At 34.6% G+C, this 19,291-nt stretch overlaps 1 protein-coding gene across 1 annotated transcript in view; it reads right to left on the bottom strand.

Moving 5' to 3' along the window:
* The window catches only part of LOC124356590 (NF-X1-type zinc finger protein NFXL1-like), an 88,131-nt gene that overhangs the window by 51,193 nt on the left and 17,647 nt on the right, over nucleotides 1–19,291 (bottom strand). Inside the window, exon 3 of the mRNA XM_046807685.1 lies at nucleotides 7,475–7,614. Within this exon, the coding sequence (XP_046663641.1) occupies nucleotides 7,475–7,614 (140 nt within the window). The remainder of the gene's footprint in view (nucleotides 1–7,474; nucleotides 7,615–19,291) is intronic.

The raw sequence follows: 19,291 nt of genomic DNA, 5'->3' as shown, positions 1-19,291 counted from the left end.
ACCTATTCCCTAAGTATATTAAGTGGCCTCCATCACAATTAAATTATTGATATTTCTGAATAGCCTATCTAAACTTCTAAAATGATGATCCAAATTAGATTACAGTTATTTAAAGGCTGAAGAATAATAAGTGGCCACCATCACAATCAAATTATTGATATTTCTGATTAGTCTATCTAAACTACCGAATTACATTATAGTTGTTTAAAATTACAGTATAGTATCGGAACTGGCCAACAGAATTTAAATGATCTAAAATACTAAATAAGTATTCCCTATAGGGCTGAAGTATAATAAGTGGCCACCATCACAATCGAATTATTGATATTTCTGAATAGTCTATCTAAACTACTAAAATGATGATCCAAATTAGATTATAGTTATTTAAAGCCTGAAGTATAAAAAGCGCCCACCATCAAAATCGAATTATTGATATTTCTGATTAACCTATCTAAACTACCGAATTTCATTATAGTTATTTAAAATTACAGTATAGTATCGGAACTGGCTAACAGAATTTAATTTAAAACCAATTCCTATACTATTAACAATAGTTATTCACACATGCGATTTGTATGCTACTTAATTTGAACTTATGTGACCAATTTTGACTGCAGATTAAATATGTAAATTACAACAAATTATTTTAAATCCAATCAGTTTAAACCTTGATTATCTAAACTGTTAAAAATAGTTATTCACACATAGAAAAACAACCTTTTGATTTGTATGCTACTTAGGTTATTTGAGGTTATGCGACCAATATACTCACTTCAATAAATTTGCAAAATGAGTTCAATAACTTCAATAAATAACTATAGTTTTTTATGCACTTCAAACATCTTCAATCTCTATTTATGTATTATTACAATTAGCACTCACACAATAATTACATGATGTTACAAAACAACACACAAATTTGATAGCAGCACAAACTGTCAGGAAAATCTGGAATTAAAATAGAAAATCATTATGGCTATGTTGTAATATTATAATGTTTACATAGAACAATTGGTGAAACTTCATCTTTGCAATCTGCATTACACTACTGATCAAGCACTTTATAATAACGTAATATTTTCTACAATTTAAATGTAAGCAAATTTTTCTGCCTCTTCCTTGAACTTAAGCTGAAAGTGTTAACAGCTGTTAAGTAACAGTTCACTTTGTATTAGGTGTCGTAGCGCAGTCTGGCGGATCCAATGTAAAATATTCCAAGATCAACAACAATTTATTTATAAATAAAAATTAATTATATAAACAATTTAAATTGGACCGAATTGTGAATCTAAACCATTCTCGGATCCACCTGAAGACACACAAAAAGTTTCATTAAAATTGGTCCACCCGTTTAGGAGGTGTTCAGCTCCATACACACGCACACAAGAAATATATACATATATATATATATTTCAATATTTATTTCAATAAACATTGAATCGCAAAAAGTACTTGCTCCGCCGGGACTCGAACCCGGATCTCTCACTTGCCGGGTGAATGTGCTACCATTACACCACAGAGCCCTCACTTTTTACGATTCAATTATTTTGTATTTGGCCGTTTCTTTCACATATGTGTTTAAATAACCAAACTAACATATGATCGGAAGACCAAATACCTGTCAAATTACTTCTATTTACATTCATTAAATTTGTATAAATGGCAATTGCCATTTATACAAATTTAATGAATGTAAATATATATATATATATATAATATATATATATATATATATATATATAATATAAATTGAATTCCATTAGAAATTGATTAGTTATTTTCCTTATTACAGTTTTGATGAAGTAACTGGAATATTTTTTAAAGTACTATGTATAATATAGTAGCAAAAAGTAGTGTTGACTATAGGAAATAAATTTCAGGTGATTTTACTTCTGTATATGTTAATTATTAGATTTTGTAAAATAATTCTATTGTATTTTACAATAAAGATATTATTATTATTATTATTGCAGAGTTTTCCTGTACAATTGTTGAATAAGAAGGTTGAAAATTTCCTTGTAGACAGATCTACAGATTTTAAAATGTTTCAGCGAAAGACTTCCCTTTATTTCAAAAATACAGTTCAACTGATTTTATAACTTTAATTTTTGTTGATTATTTGGTTGATGTATGTAAACTTAGAAATGAAGCTTTGTTGTTATTGCAAATATTCCTTAACATTGAGTGGTTTATCCAGCATAAAAAAACTTGGATGGTAATTACGTAATGATTTGTGAACAAATTTTATTGTTTTATACCTTATTTCTTATCTGCTCTTTTACTAAGTAAGATAACTTGTTTGAGGTCCTGAACAACACATAACTATTTTTAAGAAAACCGTTTTTTAAATACATATTGTTCAAAAAGTGCATTATTCTTTAGATATAAATTTTCATATTTTTTAATGTACCATAGTGTTTAATTTAAGTGTTTGATTCTAAAATACTAGACATGCTCCACAGAGTGATGAAATCATACTATTATTAACCTGAAGATGAGTGTTGAAGTAATGAAACCAGTAGTCAGGTGTCGTTGATAGGACCTAAATTTTCAAACCATTTCACACTGATTCTAAAATGAAAACACTCATCTATAGAATTAAAATAAATAGTTAAAAACCTATTTTCAAATTCCCGGTTTTCCGGGTAAACAAATTCTGATTCTCATGTCTATTTTCAAACCAAACAAAAAAAAATTTATGGTTGCCTGTAAAGTCGGTTTTACGGGCGAAGATTTTATGTGACAACGTCTTTTTCTCGGTAGAATATTTATTGATATGAATATTATTAAATTGCACAATAGGAACAAGGAATTGAATGAAAATAAGAATTGCACAAATTTTAACTATAGAAATATATTTTGTTTACTAAAACATTGTACATAATTTGAAATTAATTAAAATTTGTTATTGTAAATGGTAAAGTTGAATAAAACATTTACTAAAATTGGAATTTGAAATTCTTGCTAAACACAGTTAAATTCTAACTCCGCGCGTGGTGATTGGTCGGTTTAGTTCGTTTGTTTGGTCGCACTGTTATGACAGGTTAGAGGTTATAATTTGTTATTTTAAATGTTTGACTAGCAATACGCGCTGTTTCTTCTCAATCGACTGAATTACGATTGATTGCAGAGTGATTTAAACTAATAATTTACTTAACACTATCAACATTTGTCAATAGTATGACATAACCTATAAACTCAGTTTCTCAACTTTTGTGTCAATCTAACAATTAATCAATCAATCATAGTTTACGATAATGAAATATCAGTGTACAATTATTTACCTTTATTGTTGTAGTTGTTGTAAATGACGAATCTAAGCACTCCACATTTTCACGAATAAACATAGTTATCTGCTTTATCCCGTGCGGCGGACCCACAGTTATCTGCTTTATCCCGTGCGGATCCCGTGCGGCGGAACCACTGGACGGGCATCGTAACGTTACCGGGCGTTACACTTTTTTCATGAGTGACTCCAAGCCGCAACCTAATTTAAGACGTTGTCACGTCAAAAACTGTAATACTGTCATTAACCCTTACGCTGAGTGAAACTGTGACGGTTTATCATCACCAACATACTCTATTTGCAAGAATGCCACAAAGCTGAGGTGCTCTAGCATATTCGTCGCTAGCGATAGGCGAGGAATTCGGTGACGATTTATCGCTATTACTTAATTTAAGCTCCTTAGTTTTTATCTCTGCGTCTTTCGATGTGTTGATGCAATAACATCATTTAAATCTAATAACTTTCCTTTCTGTGATGTTTGGAAAATTCAAGTATCCAATACGGGAAAAAAAGATAACACATAAATATCAACAAAGCACTACTGTGGGGCAGACTGCAGTCCAGCATTGCGGGTCAGGGGTCTGCGGTGGACGAACTGTCGGTAAAAGACAATGATTTTCACCAGTACATAAGGTCAATCCATTTGACACTTCATGAAATACTTTCATCTGAACTTTACTTAATTAATTTATCCTTTTGGGAAGTGGGGCAAGCCTAAGCCTAAGAATACCACACTATTTCAAAATCTTTGTTTGAAGGTTATTTTTGACGATGGAAGGATTGTGAAGGAAACAGGATTTTTCCGGACATTTGCCATCGTTCAGTGAAACAAGAAATCAGTAACACTACATTTCGAGATCTGCAATCTGATCTCTTCTTCAGGTAAAGAACTAACCTAATACATAATTACAAACTAGGTTAAAATAAACAAATCTTACCAAAGCGTTGTGGCACGCCTAAGTCAGGAATCACAACCTACATGTTGTTTGTCAACTTCACTAACTCTATAAACATGCACTTAATAAAAAACTATACAAAACGCTAATCATTAAAACTGAACTACGGAATACAGGTCACAATACGTCTTCAATTGTCTACTAACCACCTACGACTGACCAGAGGGACTAGCCAATGGTAATCGTCACGGCTGGCTAAAACAAGATGGCGGAAATAAAAGGGAAGGGGTACAGGAATGGGCCCTTTCGTTATTATTGGTTCATGCGAGATGAACTTCTTAAAACCATATTGTGACTCTGCATTGGTTTATTACAAATATCTGATCCGTTTGATACTTTTGGTTTTCTCTTTACTTAATTTTTTAGAATTGGCAACCAAAGCGGCCTAATCTCGACTGATGGTTGACTGATTGGTTGGTCTGCCAATCTAATGTATGTTGCCTCAATTAATTTCCTTTTGAAGAAATGTGGTTCCCGATGTATTATGTTGGCTTCATCCCAATTCATATGATGGTCTTCCGACCAACAATGGTGTGCAATTTTTGACTTTTCTGTGAGACCCTTTCTCGTGTTTTCTTGTGCTCTTTTATCCTTACGTTTAGTGGTCTTTTTGTCTCGCCTATGTATTCCCTATTGGAACTACATTTTATACTGTAAACACAGTTTTTGGAATGCTGTGTGCCATTTTTTGGTTTTGTTTTTACGAGACTTTGTCTAAGAGTGTTGTGTGTTTTAAACGCGGTTCTAATGTTGTACTTTCTACCTACTCTTCTAATTTTCTCCGATAATCCCGGCACATAAGGGATTGACATAAACGAAAATTTATCACAATTCTATTTTCCTGACTCAGGAATGATTCTTCTGGTTCGTTTGCACTTATTTATTACTAATTGAGGGTATCCATTGCTTCTGAGATCCGATTAAATTTAGGCGTGCCACAACGCTTTGGTAAGATTTGTTTATTTTAACCTAGTTTGTAATTATGTATTAGGTTAGTTCTTTACCTGAAGAAGAGATCAGATTGCAGATCTCGAAACGTAGTGTTACTGATTTCTTGTTTCACTGAACGATGGCGAATGTCCGGAAAAATCCTGTTTCCTTCACTATTTCAAAGTTATTTGCAGAGATTCGGGGAATGAATCTATAAAAAAAAATTATTAATTGAATTATTTACAATTTAAATGATAATTTAAATCTTCTTTTAAATAACTCAAATTGTAGAATATAAAAGAAGCTTTCGGAATATATTCAATGTACGTAAACATGTATGGATATAATATACATTTATAGAGAATCTATTTATTTACAACACAAAGTACAACGTATAGACAAAATAAAATTTAGCGATTCCCTGTTTTCCGCTGAGCAGCTAACGTCCGCTTATAGAACCAGCAGACTCGATCGCGTTGACAAATATAGACATAGAAATATGAATATCAATTTAAATATTACTTATAAATCAAGGTATTTTGTTACTATATGTTTTAAAATAATTCTTATACACCAAGAACTACATAAACATGTTTCATCAATCGGTAATTTGTGCACTGCCGATTGTTTTTGTACACGAATAGATGGAGCAGACTCTTGACGATGCTCCAAAATAAATATAAAAATACTAATTATAGTCAGAGTATTATTTATTAACCTTAAAAGGTTCATACAGAAAGTACAAACATGAAATCGGTAAGTTGCGTACTGCCAATCAGTTGTCGTCTGCGAAAAGACTTATTTTTGTTTTAGAGATTCAGCTATCCCATATCAGTGATTGTATTACTGTAAAATCGTGATTTTTGAAGTGTATTTAAGCACTTCTGTTGGTATCAGAATCGAGTGAAAAGAGCCACGGTATTGAGTATTGGAAACGATCTGTCCCTAATAAAAATTCCAGGGACAATATAAAAATTCACGCATACCCATGTATGCTACTCGGAATCCGAAATTCATGCATAATGCACGCTTTTACAGATTCTCATCCTTGATGGTAGCCCTGGTTAGAATCTCCTAAAAGTATAGTGGCTCGGAGTTGAACAGTCTGTATAAAAGTCTGACGCGCTCGAGTATTTCAAGGTCACATTTTTATTACATCTTAAAAAATCTGTCATGACTTTTGGTCGCGCCCAAATTGTCAGACATCTGAATAGGACACTTTTTTTATTTCACTTAACATTCCCTCTGAATATCTGACACGGTCAAATAACTTTCTTTTCCTACTTCTTTTACAACAACGTTCCACTCATTACTCGTCAGATTAATATCTCTCTGTTATCAGAATAATATAACGTATACAATATGAATGTCTGACAGGCTCAATATTTCCATGTGAATGTTTTTTCTTACCTTTTTGAAAATTTGTACACGCTCACACCCCACTAAAATGGCAAACTCAACATGAACTTTTTTTGTTATAGGACCACACAATCCAAACAAAAACCAGTTTATATAGGGGATCCAATAGGTCCCCATGACGCTTTAGTAACTGCAAATTTAGCATCCCAAGCTCCCCTACTCTATTTTCTTCTCCAAAAGGTATCTTATCAGGCCTGATAAAAATTCAACTGAAATTCTGGTGTACTCAAAAAACCGGGTTGCACCTCCTATCAAACCGTCAAACATATTATATTATTCAACAAACCAAACTCTTAGCCGGTTTATATGGTGAACACTATACATTTTAGGCCTGTGCTATCTATCTAAAACACGTCTTTTCAAAATACTATTTTCACAGAAGAATATGAGTTGGTCAACTTCATCCGGTGACCCCACTTTGGTGACTGAATAATACTTAAACACATAAAAGTTTGTATTGCGGTCACTACTGCTCTGCCACTTTACCGCTTAATGCGTACCCCGCTCATTTAGTGCCGAGGTCTGGAATGATTTTAATTGTCCAATGCATTATTGCATGTTTTTTTTATGTAGGGGGGGGGGAGAGTTTACCATGGCACAGGAATAGAACTAACAAAAAAAAGATAAACTCCACTACACTAGTGGAGACTACCCTCAGATGAAGCTCACTAACATATGTCTATATTCACTCATAATTTCACGATCCACGTCGCATACAATAATGATGTTTTGAGATTAATCAGTTCTTGATTCAAGAAACTGCCATCAAATTATGTCTTGATTTTATAAGTTCTTGGAAAGGAAAAAATTTGTTTTTTAAATTTTCCCGGTTCTCAAAAAGATTTATTCCCATTTCATAGAAAAATTAAAGGCGTGTACATACATGATCATTCCTCTTCACTGTTGCAATGCAGACCAAGCAAATAGCAGCTCCAGACTGGAATGCATCTTCGAGAAAGTTTTGTGTACGTCCAAGATCCTCATTGGTTCCTCCCAGTGATGCATATGACTTCAATACTGAACCTATTCAACAACAAAATGCTAAACTCACAACAAAGCACAACCAACAAATCAATAGTATCAAGAACTTTCTTTGTTAAAAATATTACACTCTGTGTGCAATTGTGATGTAAGCTCTTGATTGTCAATATCATTATGGAGATAAGACTGAATAAGAAAAATAGATAAGACTGATAAGAAAATGAATGAGGTGTTAACAATGACAGTGGATAGTGGCTAATAAGTAGTGATCTTTTCTAAACATGTTTTTATGTTATTAATAACCTTTCCATACTTTGGGTGTATTTCGGAATGTTGTGATGAGTATTATCTACAATTTGATCCAAAGAACATTATTTTTTATCTATAAATAAGCTTTTAAATTTAAATATTAAAAAGTACTTACTTCAAGTTTAGCAAAAGCACATGTTTTTGACATAGCTGAATATTGATTGAAAACACTAATAAAGCATCATTTCTAAAATCAACATAATTAGTTTTAATGCTTAAATTAAACAATCTATTCAACAAACACAAGTTGGACACTAAAAAAAAATATTTTTATCTGTAATAAAGACTGTTGCTTGACAGGAAAAGGTACACTACATTTGACATTGGTTGCATCCAGATGATTCTTGTTGTCTAACACTTGACTGAGCTGTTTGAACATCTGAACATAGTTCAAGGTCAACCCTATTATACTATACCCATTATTAATGATGCTATCATTTCAAACCATATAGGCTTTTGCTATAGCTAACTACACTGCTTACTACAAGTTATTAGTGAACTTGTAAGTTCACAATGTTATAATTATTGACTTTGATTTATTAACTTAGTTGTAAAAAAAAAGAAAGTAAAATGCCTATTAACATTTCTTTTGCTGTGAATGACTTGGTTTTTGGCAAAGTTAAAGGTTTTCCTCACTGGCCTGCAAAAGTTATTGAAATTGATACAGAATCATACAAAACTGTTGTTAAATATAAAGTAAAATTTTTTGCCACTAATGAAGTTGCACACCTCAATAAGGGTGATCTTTGTCATTTCCAAGAATACAAAATGAAGTTTACTCTTGAAGCAGTGACAGATAAACACCAAAAAAGACTATAAGCAAGCCTTGATAGACATTGATAAAGCTTGGGAAACCAAACTTAATAAAACAAAACAAAGCTGGAATAGTATATATTACTCCTACCACGAAAAATAAAACAAACTCAACTTCCTATCAAATAACACCTGCATCACACAAAAAACAGCAAATCCACACCAATAAAAACTATTTCAAAAAACCTTAATACGGGAAATGGTAAAACTGATGCAGCAGTGAATACTCCTTCTTATTTGGGACCTAAAGTACCAGATCGATGCCCTGACTGATAAATGTATCTCACTTGAACAATCCCTAATTGAAAAAAAAACAATCTTTTAGCGCAATTTGATGAAACCCATAGTAAAGTACAATATCTGATAAACAATGAAGATTTTCACACAAAAATTTTGAAAGAAGAGCTGTGCAAATTTAAAGCAGAAAATAAAGAGCTTCAATGTATCATTGAACTTCTTCAACAAGATCTAAAAAACACAGAAATAGAAATAAATAAGCAGAGAGATCTCAATAAAAAATGCTTCAATTGTTTTCCACCCTTAAGGCCTAACCAATTGTGAAGCAATCACCAATCAGGACAACATCACATTTGACTTTAACTCCTAATATTATTAGTTCAGACTTTTTTCTCAGAAAACCGCTATAGTCAGCTTGCAACCATTGACCCTCAGCGATAAGGATGAACTTGTTATTAGACAGAAAAAATTTTTCCCAAAAGCAAAACAAAAACAAAGTAAATAATCATTCACCTGAGACTTTGCCCAAACATAACTGTAAATCCAACAGACCGAATGTAATCATTCTATCGGACAGCCATGGCCGTGACTTAGGACATCTTATTGAAACAAAGAACAACTTACAATGTTTGTTCGTTTGTGAAGCAGGGGCTGGCTTTTAAGAAAAGTAACGGAAGATGTGCAAGAGTTAGGAGAATACCTGGGAGGTGGCGACTACATTTGGTTCTGGCAGGGACCAATAGTGTGGAAAATTACAGAAGTAAACAGCCTCGTTAAAGATATGATTAGTCTCATGAATAAAACCCAGCACACTAATTTAATATTAGGCACTATTCCTATGAGGCATGATGTTTCTCATCTGGACGTAAAGATATCTACAATTAACTCAGAACTAGAAATGAATGCAATGAAAAATTCAGGATTAAACCTACTTCCTCTTCATCTGTTGCCTAGACATCTGTTCACGACTCATGGGCTCCATCTAAATAGACGAGGGAAAGCAGAAGTTGCCAGGAAGATTGCAAGTATGTTATCTAAAAGAAGCAGCTCAGCTCCCACAGATGAACAAAACACTCTTCAACAAGGCATTGATAATTATTGCCTACGAGAGTCCTCTCCTGTCATCCAGCTGGAATCCTGGTGCAGCATCTGATGTAGGGCCTACCTCTGATATCGACACCATTACACCCAGAGACTCCACCTTCTACGTCTTTCCCTACGGAGACCTCAATCCGGGATGTCAGTCCTCAGCAACAGCAATCAGATTTTTTGGACCAATTCATTCCAACTCTTGCCTCAAACTTAAAAACTCACCTCCATGTGAATAACTCCCTCCTCTCTCTCTAAAATAAAAACTAAAGTTCAAAATAAATCTAAAATATCAATCCTCCACCAAAATATTCAACATTTCAGCTCCCGTAAACTTGCTTTGGAAATAATACTTGAAGAAATTAATCCAGATATTGTTATTCTCTCGGAACATAAATTGCAAGATTTTGAAGTAATAAATGCAACAGTAAACAACTACGCAATAAAGTCATTTTTCTGTCGCAAAACTTTTGGAGGAGGAGGAGTTATGATACTTATTAACAGCAAAAGTAGTACACAATTAAAAACTGTTAATATTCCAAAAATTACAGAATTAATAAGTGAAAAAAGAATTTGAGTGTTGTGCAGTAGATGGTAAACTAGGCAATTTGTCAATAATTATAGTTGGATTGTACAGAACTCCTGGCATAATGTATGATAATGTGTTCTTGAATAAGCTTGACATTGCTCTAGGTATGTTACTTACTAAATATGAAAATATAATTCTGGCAGGGGACATAAATATAGATGTTTTAAAGGAGAATTCAGCCCATAATAGATTGAAGAATACTTTAATTCAACACAACATACAATATCTTGTCAATTTTTCCTACAAGGGTTACCATTGGTTCTGAAAGTGGTATAGATAATATTATTACTAATATGATGTCACAACTTTCGGTTTCTGGTCTGGTCACGGAGCTATCTGATCATGATGCTCAGCTGTTAGAAATAGCTTATCCTAATAAAAAAGAAAAACCAGCCAATTTCACAACTAAAACGAAAATTTACAAAAGAAAATAATGATTTATTTGTTTAAAAAAATTAGCTTCAGAAACATGGCTAGATCTGTACAATGCTCCAGTAGAACATAAATATGACACTTTTTACGGCATATTTATGTATTATTTTAATTTGTGTTTTCCATTAGTAAAATCCAGGGTTGATAACATTAATAAGGACAATTGGATAAACTATGAACTTAAAAAAGAAAAGGAAGAATTAATTGCATTAAGTCAGACTGTAAAGGTTAACAAAAGATAGAGCTACAAAAGAATTACTTAATGAAAGAAAAAAAAAGATATTTAAATGCCATTGATGCAAAAAAGGAATTTATAAATAATAAAATCATGAATTCTGATAATGTCTGCAAATCTACTTGGAAAATAATAAATAAAGAAATAAAACCTAAAATAGAAAGAAAACAATGACATTAGATTGATTGCAGATGGCCAAATGAGCTCCGATCCATACAAAGTTTGTGAAATATTTAATAGTCACTTCATAAATGTTGTAGATGACAGTATAGTTCAAAATTTCCCTATCTGTGTTAACATAATAGTAATAATTTAAATACTCAAAATCCACCCATCAAACAGCTTCGTATAAAGCCTTTAAGCGAAATCGAACTTGATAAAGTCATATCATCTTTTAAAAATAAATTCTCTGCGGGGTATGACGATGTCCCTATGCCTATTATTAAAAAAATGCAAAATATCTATTGATTAAACTATTGATGCATGTTATTAACTCTTCTTTTGTGAGTGGAATATTTCCAAAAAAACTGAAAATTTCTAAAATAAAAACAGTTTTTTAAGAAAGGTAGTACAACTGATCCTACTAATTATCGTCCATTGTCAATACTGCCAACCTTCTCCAAAATATTTGAGCGTGTAATGCATATTAGGTTCGTGGAATTCTTAGAAACTAATGGGTTATTTGAGGAGGAGCAGCATGGGTTTAGGTCGGGTAGATCTGTCATCACTGCTGGAATTGAGTTTGTGGAGTCAGTTCTGGATTCTGTGGACTCGGGTAATCGTGCTTTCGGTATATTTATGGACCTCAGCAAAGCATTTGACAGAGTCTGCCATATTACTCTTATTAGAACATTAGAACATTTAGGAATTGTGGGTGTGCCGTTGAAACTGGTTTATTTCCTATCTTAAAGAGAGAAAACAATACGTTGAACTTCCTCATATTCAGAATGGGCAACTAACCTCTGTTAAATCAAAAATGAAAATAATTAAATATGGAGTCCCTCAAGGCTCTATACTTGGCCCCTTATTATTTCTGTGCTATATTAAAGGTTTACCGAATACTGTATTAAATTTAAATAGTAAGATGTGTTTGTATGCAGATGACTGTAAAACCTAGTTATATCTCATAAATCTCTAAACGAAATAGAAAATATAGCAAACCAAAATATGACATCAATATATAATTATTTTTGTGAAAAAAATTTGTCACTTAATGCAGATAAAAACTAAATATATTTCATTTTGTACACACAAAAAAAACTCAGTCCACAGCCAAAAATTGAGGTTCAGAACACACAAATAGAAAGAGTAGATAAAATTAAATTTCTAGGTTTGACATTGGATGAATGCTTAACTTGGGATGGTCACATACAGGTAATTCAAAGGAAAAATATCTTCTGGTCTTTACGCATTAAAATCAATTTCAAAATATTGTAATCTGGAAACTTTAAAAATGGTTTATTACTCACATATTCACTCGCATATTTGTTTTGGTGTTGCTTTGTACGGAGCAACCAGTAATGCTAATTTGCAAAGTATTTTGCTGTTACAAAAAAAGGCTATGAGGGTTATGTTAAATTTACAGAGACAGGAGTCAGTGAAACAAAATATTTTCGGATTTAGGTATTTTAACTATTTATGGGCTTTACATTATGGACACGATATTAGAAGTAAGGAAAGCTAATTACAGCTTACCTAGATTAGGCACCTTCCATAACTATTTAACTAGACACCGTAATCAATTGGCAGCTCCACAGATTAATTTGCAGTTCACAAGGAAAAAACCAATAGTTGCAGGCATTAGATTTTACAATAATTTACCTAAAGATATTTTAGCAATTGACAATTTTCAAAAATTTAAAAAATAAGCTACAGCAGTATTTGATTAGTTGACCACTTTATTCATTTGATGAGTTTTTTTGTCTTTAGTTAGTAGCCTTAACACATTCACTGCGGGTGCCTCCGATCGGAGGCCTGGAGGCCTCTCGTCGGGTGCGTCCGCCTCCGATCGGAGGCATTCGGCAATAGCATGTTTCAATAGTCATTGTTCCCTCAGAGGTTGTGTGAGCCAGTTGTTTCGTTGTTAGCTTGTAGTTGACATGCGTATTGTTCTTTGTTTAGGCTGGTTGAGATAACTGATGATGCACAGTGTATATATTTAGTGTATTAGTTTCTGTTATTTGTGATCATGGAACGAGTATAACGAAGTAGTGAAATAGACCGAATGCTATTAGACAGTGGTGACGATATTGACTATTCTAGTGAGTCAGAAGCTTCGGATAACTTGGATACCCCGATCCGCCATGACAGTGACCTCGACGAAGCCCAACAATATGCCGCGTCTGACCAGGAGGACGACACCATCAATGACATTGATCCCGGTGATGTAGTATACGATCCACAGTGGCAACCCCGAACTGCAGGTTTGAAAGATATACCTTTTACAAAGGAAAATAAAATACTAGTTCCATTTCCTGAAGATAATACACCTTTTGGTTGGTGGGATTATTTATTAGATGATGATTTTTTTACAAACAATAGTTGACAAAACAAATGCGTATGCTTGGGAAGTATTTTTTTCAGACAGTTTACAACCTAATTCCAGAATAAACAAGTGGTCAGACCTCACTGTGGCTGAGTTAAAAATATTTATAGGTTTGGTTTTTCACATGGGAAACTGTCCGACTCAATAGGATAAATGACTATTGGAAAACTGATAAAATGTTCAATTTCCAATACGTAAGAGAACAAATGTCCAGAGATAGATTTTTATTAATTTTTAGATGTCTCCATTTCTCAGACAATAAATAACAAACTGATGACAGACTATCAAAAATCCGGGTTCTAATAGATTATTTCAATAATAAAATGAAACAAGTTTATTACCCTGGCTGTGAACTTTCCCTAGACGAAGGTACTGTGCTATGGAGAGGCCGTCTACTTTTCAGACAGTATATTTCTGGAAAGCGTCATAAGTACGGCATCAAAGTGTACTCTTTATGTGAGCCTGATGGCCTTTGTTTAGCATTTACGGTCTATTCTGGGAAAGGGGGAGAGCTTAGTGGCAAAAGGGCATGCCGGAAAAAGTTGTGATGCACCTTATGGAGGGAAAATTAGGGGTTGGCCACATTTTATATATATGGACAACTATTATAACAGTTTTCCACTGGCTTCTGAGCTTCTTTTTCATAATACCTACTGCACAGGAATTTTTATTGACAAATAGAAGTCATCTCCCTGCAGAAGTAGTAGGAGCTAAACTGAAAAAAGGAGAAAAAAATAGAGCGTTACGCAGACGGCGTAATGGTAGGAAAATGGCGTGATAAACGCAACGTATTGTATATTTTCTACCAGATTCGAAAATGATTGGGCAATGTCTAATAATAGGTATGGTGAACCACGACAAAAGCCATTGCCCATTGTGTATTACAATGCTCACATGAAAGGTGTTGATAGACATGACCAGCTAATGAGCTATTACCCTTGTGAGCACAAAAGCCTACGATGGTACAAGAAAATGTTTATTCATTTTCTACAAATGGTCATGATAAACAGTTTCAAATTGTATCTTGTAGCAAATCCCAGAAAAAAAACAAATTTGTATTCCTTCAGAATTGCAGTCATTGAAAGATTGCTGACAACAAATGTTGCTACACCACCACTTCGCCCCCGACAAGCTCTTACTGTCAGACATGTGCTATCAAAAACTGAAAGAAGAGGACACACAAGGAACTAGGTTCTTGAGAAAGAGGTGCAGGCAGTGTGCAAAGGACAAGAAAAAAAACAATGACTGTATATATCTGTGCTCAGTGTCCTGGAGAGCCAGGATTATGTGCCTTGGCTTGCTTCGATAAGTGGCATACTCCGTGAAGAACTAAACCAGTTCATGAACATGTAGATATGTAAATAGTAATTTTGTATTTAGGTTAGTGACATTTTATTCTAAGATTACTTAAACAATAGTGAATATATATCGTGTTTCACGTGTCATTGGGGGTAAGCATCCTATAGGAGGCCTATGGATTTATGTACCATGTGCGGAACGCCTCCGATCGGAGGCACATGAAGAATAGTGCGATGTGCGGACGCCTCCGATAGGAGGCAAAAACTTAACGTCACCGGCGCCGCCATTTTGTTGCCGGAGAATTATTTCCATGCTGTTTCTGGATTCTAATGACAAACAAGGTATGATAATTTGTAACAAAATATTCTAGCATAGTGCATGAGTTTTATATTATTTTTCAGCAGTGAATGTGTTAAGGACTGAAATGTAAAATACACAAAGTAATCTTGTACATAATGATAACTGTTATAATGACCGATTTTTCATGGGCCTAGAATAAAAAATTTTGTAGATTGAGTAGGCATTATGCACCTTGTATTATCTTATGATACCATGGTTATTGTAATGTATGGTATTATAAACTGACGCCATTTTATGTTTGTTACATGTTATGTACAAATTATGAATAAAGTGAATTTGTATTGTATTGTATTGTATAGACTACTAAATTCTTCTCCCACTAATTATTCCTAGACAGGTGCATGCTTCACTCAATACATTAGTCTGAAAAATATCTGGCTGAGTATACCCTCTTAAATCAATAAAATGCCGTTATTAAAAGTGCGTTACTCAGTTACACTTACAAAAGCTTTTCCATATAAAAACTTTCTAATGTCTACTATATCTAAAATATCTATATCTGAACTGTTATTTTAGACAACTTTAAACTAGAAGCTTCCTTTACTTTTCTAAGATTAAAAGAGAAACTAATTGGCGAAAGAAAAAAATGTAATCGAATAAATCATTAGTGAGATATTAGGGCGTTTTATTTATTATTTGCATTTTTATATATAATAGAAATAAAATAAGATATTATGGCATTTACAGCAAACATTTACTTACATGAGGGTAAATGGTTTACATTAAAGTTAAACCCTTCCCCCCTCCCACCCCATCACGCCTAACTTAACTAGACAATAGACAATATGACAATACTTCTTTATTTTACACGTTCATTCAAAACAGTGGTTAGCGTCATAAATACATAGTTTTACGAGGTAGTAACAAATTGTGATATGCACTTATACATTAGGTTGATTGTAATGGTGATAAATCTGTTTTGCTGTTATCCCCGTTCATAATTCTGATATCGTGTAGAATCGGTTGGCCACTAGCCATTTTTGAGCCTCTTATCATGGAAACGTTGCGTCCCCTCCCACATGTCCTTCAGCTGCGCAAGGTAGAGGCGTATCCACATGTTTCGCTCCAGCGATAGCTGGTCTTTCTTTCTGTCAAGTGGAGCGGCGGTGGATAGGAGACAGTAGTTTGCTCTATGTCCGGGTATTGTAGTGATGCATCTGGCCTAGCTGTTTTCAAAGGCTGTCTAGATGACTTTAGATGATGGTGTAATTAATTGTTTCCATAAACACACACAAGTTTTACTAACTGTGAGAATGTTTTAGGGTTTTGACGATTCTCTAACAGCTTTTCTGCTGGGCTGAAGCTCGGCCAGGTAGTCTTATGGCACGTTTTTTGTATGATCAATAGTCGATCCAGATTGTGCTTTGATATTGTAGACAAGCCTAGCACAAGCAAGCAAAGCAATAGCAGCAGCACACAACAACAACGCAAGCAAGCACAAAGCACCACCAAGAAAGCAATTAGCAAAAGCAAAGCAACGCACACCACAAAAGGCAAGAACAGCATGCGAAGCACACAAGCAGTAGCAAGCACACACAGCACCACAGCACAGCACATCGCACAAATAGCACACAGCACAGCAACAACCAACACAGCACAAACAGGCAAATTGCAACACATAGCAGAGCACAACAACACACGCAGCACACCCAACAACACACGCACAAAGCAGCAGCACATCAAATGCACAGCAAGCAACAGCACAAGTACACAGAACAACCACAGCAGCAAGCAACAAGCAGCATTAGCAGCAGCACAGCAGCACAACATCACAAGCCCAACTGAAGCTCCATAGCGCAAGATGACTCTCAAATAGTGAGTGGTATGCAGTTCTGCAGGTCTGCATTGGCTTTATCCAACTTTATTCTTCTCACTACAAAGAGGCCTGTAACTCAGCTTGTTACAGAGGTGGTCTATAATGAGGGTGTCCAGGACAGAGAGTACGGTCAATTAGTATACGCTAAATATTTTGTCACTGTTGTTATCTTCTGATTCGGGTAGTCGACATGTGTCTTGTCTTTGTGCCCCCCCCCCCTTCACAGGATTAACTGTTTGAGTCTTTTTTCTCATTAATAACAAGGTCATTTTTGATGACATTGATTGGACTGCCATGTTAAAAGCTATGTGTACCATGCTACTGATCCCAGCTGATTAGGGTTTTCATCACTAAGAGTAGGACAGTGTCCGTCTGCATACATAATGCATTGCTACTAGCTATTACAGCATATCATTCGTGCAAGTCACTGGTGTAAAAGGGATAAAGAGAACTGCTGCCCAGTACGGACCCCCCCTTGTGGAACTCCTCGGATGATTACTCTGGCTGAGACTTGACCTGATTGAATGGTTTTTGCGCATGGCGAAGACATAGCTCATCTCACTATTTATTTCTTCCTCGAGGTAGCTTTTGACACAGTCATGAGCCTTGAGCCTCGATATTCCTAGCATGGCACAATTTCTCATAAGAGGTCAGATTAAGGGAGTCGAAAGCCTTGCATATAGTCCCAGGAAAATGGCGTGGTGTGTACCAAACTTCAAGTTGTTCTCTACACGACAACAGGTAAGTTGATATATTCTGTTAAGTTGTATCACTTAAAGACATGACTTCTAGACATGAAGATGATACGATGAGTTTACATGATCTGCCAGGAGAAATCCATGTTTGTATGTTGGGCTTGGGAGAAGTCCATTTCTATTAGATAGGTGGTGTAAAGAGCTAGTCAGCAAGACGTCAGTTTTTTCTATCAGTTTAGAAAAGCGTCGCTATTAGAGAAATCGCGGCCCTGTAGTTTGAGTGCTATGAGTAAGTAGATCCCTTGTTACAAACTCTAGGATTATACTTTTTGACAGTTTTAAGGCGACTTGGGAAAGGTCCCTGAGGATATGATTTATTTATAAACTCAACCATGATGGGTTCTAAACTAGTTCTTCACCTTGCAGGTCACTTAATTAATTTATGATCGATATAGTCCGTCAATACCCAGATGAGGTTTTAGGTTTCTAGAGCTAATAGTCTTATAAACGCGCTCTATCACAATTTGTGGCGGCAAGAACTAGTGAGGATCAGTTCAGGTCTCTGTCTCTACAGACAGTTGTTGTGGTTGCAAGGCTGTTTACGTTCTTTGTACACGTCTCATCTGCAACACTTATAAAAAAGTATAATTAAAATGATCTCGCCATCATGTGTTTATGGGTCTAGAGATGTGCGTTTGCCCTACTGATGCTCACGAGTACTGTAGTGATGTGGCTCTCATTTCTACTTTATTTTTCTTTCTGTGTTGTATTATCTTTTCCACACTGCTTTTTGCTTTGTCGTTGGCTTTCAGAATTGATCTATGGCTGTGGCTTGTCGTCTTAGTGTTCCATCAGGTTATAAATCATAGTCCTTTTCAGTTGACTTGCATTCCTTTTATCTTCTTCTGTCTCAGTTTATATTGTACCCTGTACCCTAGCTTCCCACAAATCTGGTTTTAGATGAATCGCACGAAGGACCTTTTATTTTGGTCTTAGATTTCATTTTCTTATATTATAATCAAGGACAGGTATCATTCAATGCGTTTGTCAGGATGTAGTTGAAGTTATTATAAGGCTGTGTTTTACTTCTTCCACAGTGTATAGCTTCACGCCAGTTTCCTGTTGGCTAAGTCTGTTTAAAGGTGAAGAAGGTTCTTTTTTATTTAAATTTACTGCATTCAATGGTGGGATTTTGGTTGGGCCATCCGCTCTTGCCAAGTTAAAATTGCAGAGCTGACCTGTGTGATCAGATCAGCTTTTATATGCTTAGTGATTAAAGAAATAACTTAATATCTATGTA

Source organism: Homalodisca vitripennis, chromosome 1 (genome assembly GCF_021130785.1).
Source record: "Homalodisca vitripennis isolate AUS2020 chromosome 1, UT_GWSS_2.1, whole genome shotgun sequence".
NCBI lineage: Eukaryota > Metazoa > Arthropoda > Insecta > Hemiptera > Cicadellidae > Homalodisca > Homalodisca vitripennis.
Note: the sequence above shows the minus strand (reverse complement) of the source record. Positions and strands in the feature narration are given on the sequence as shown.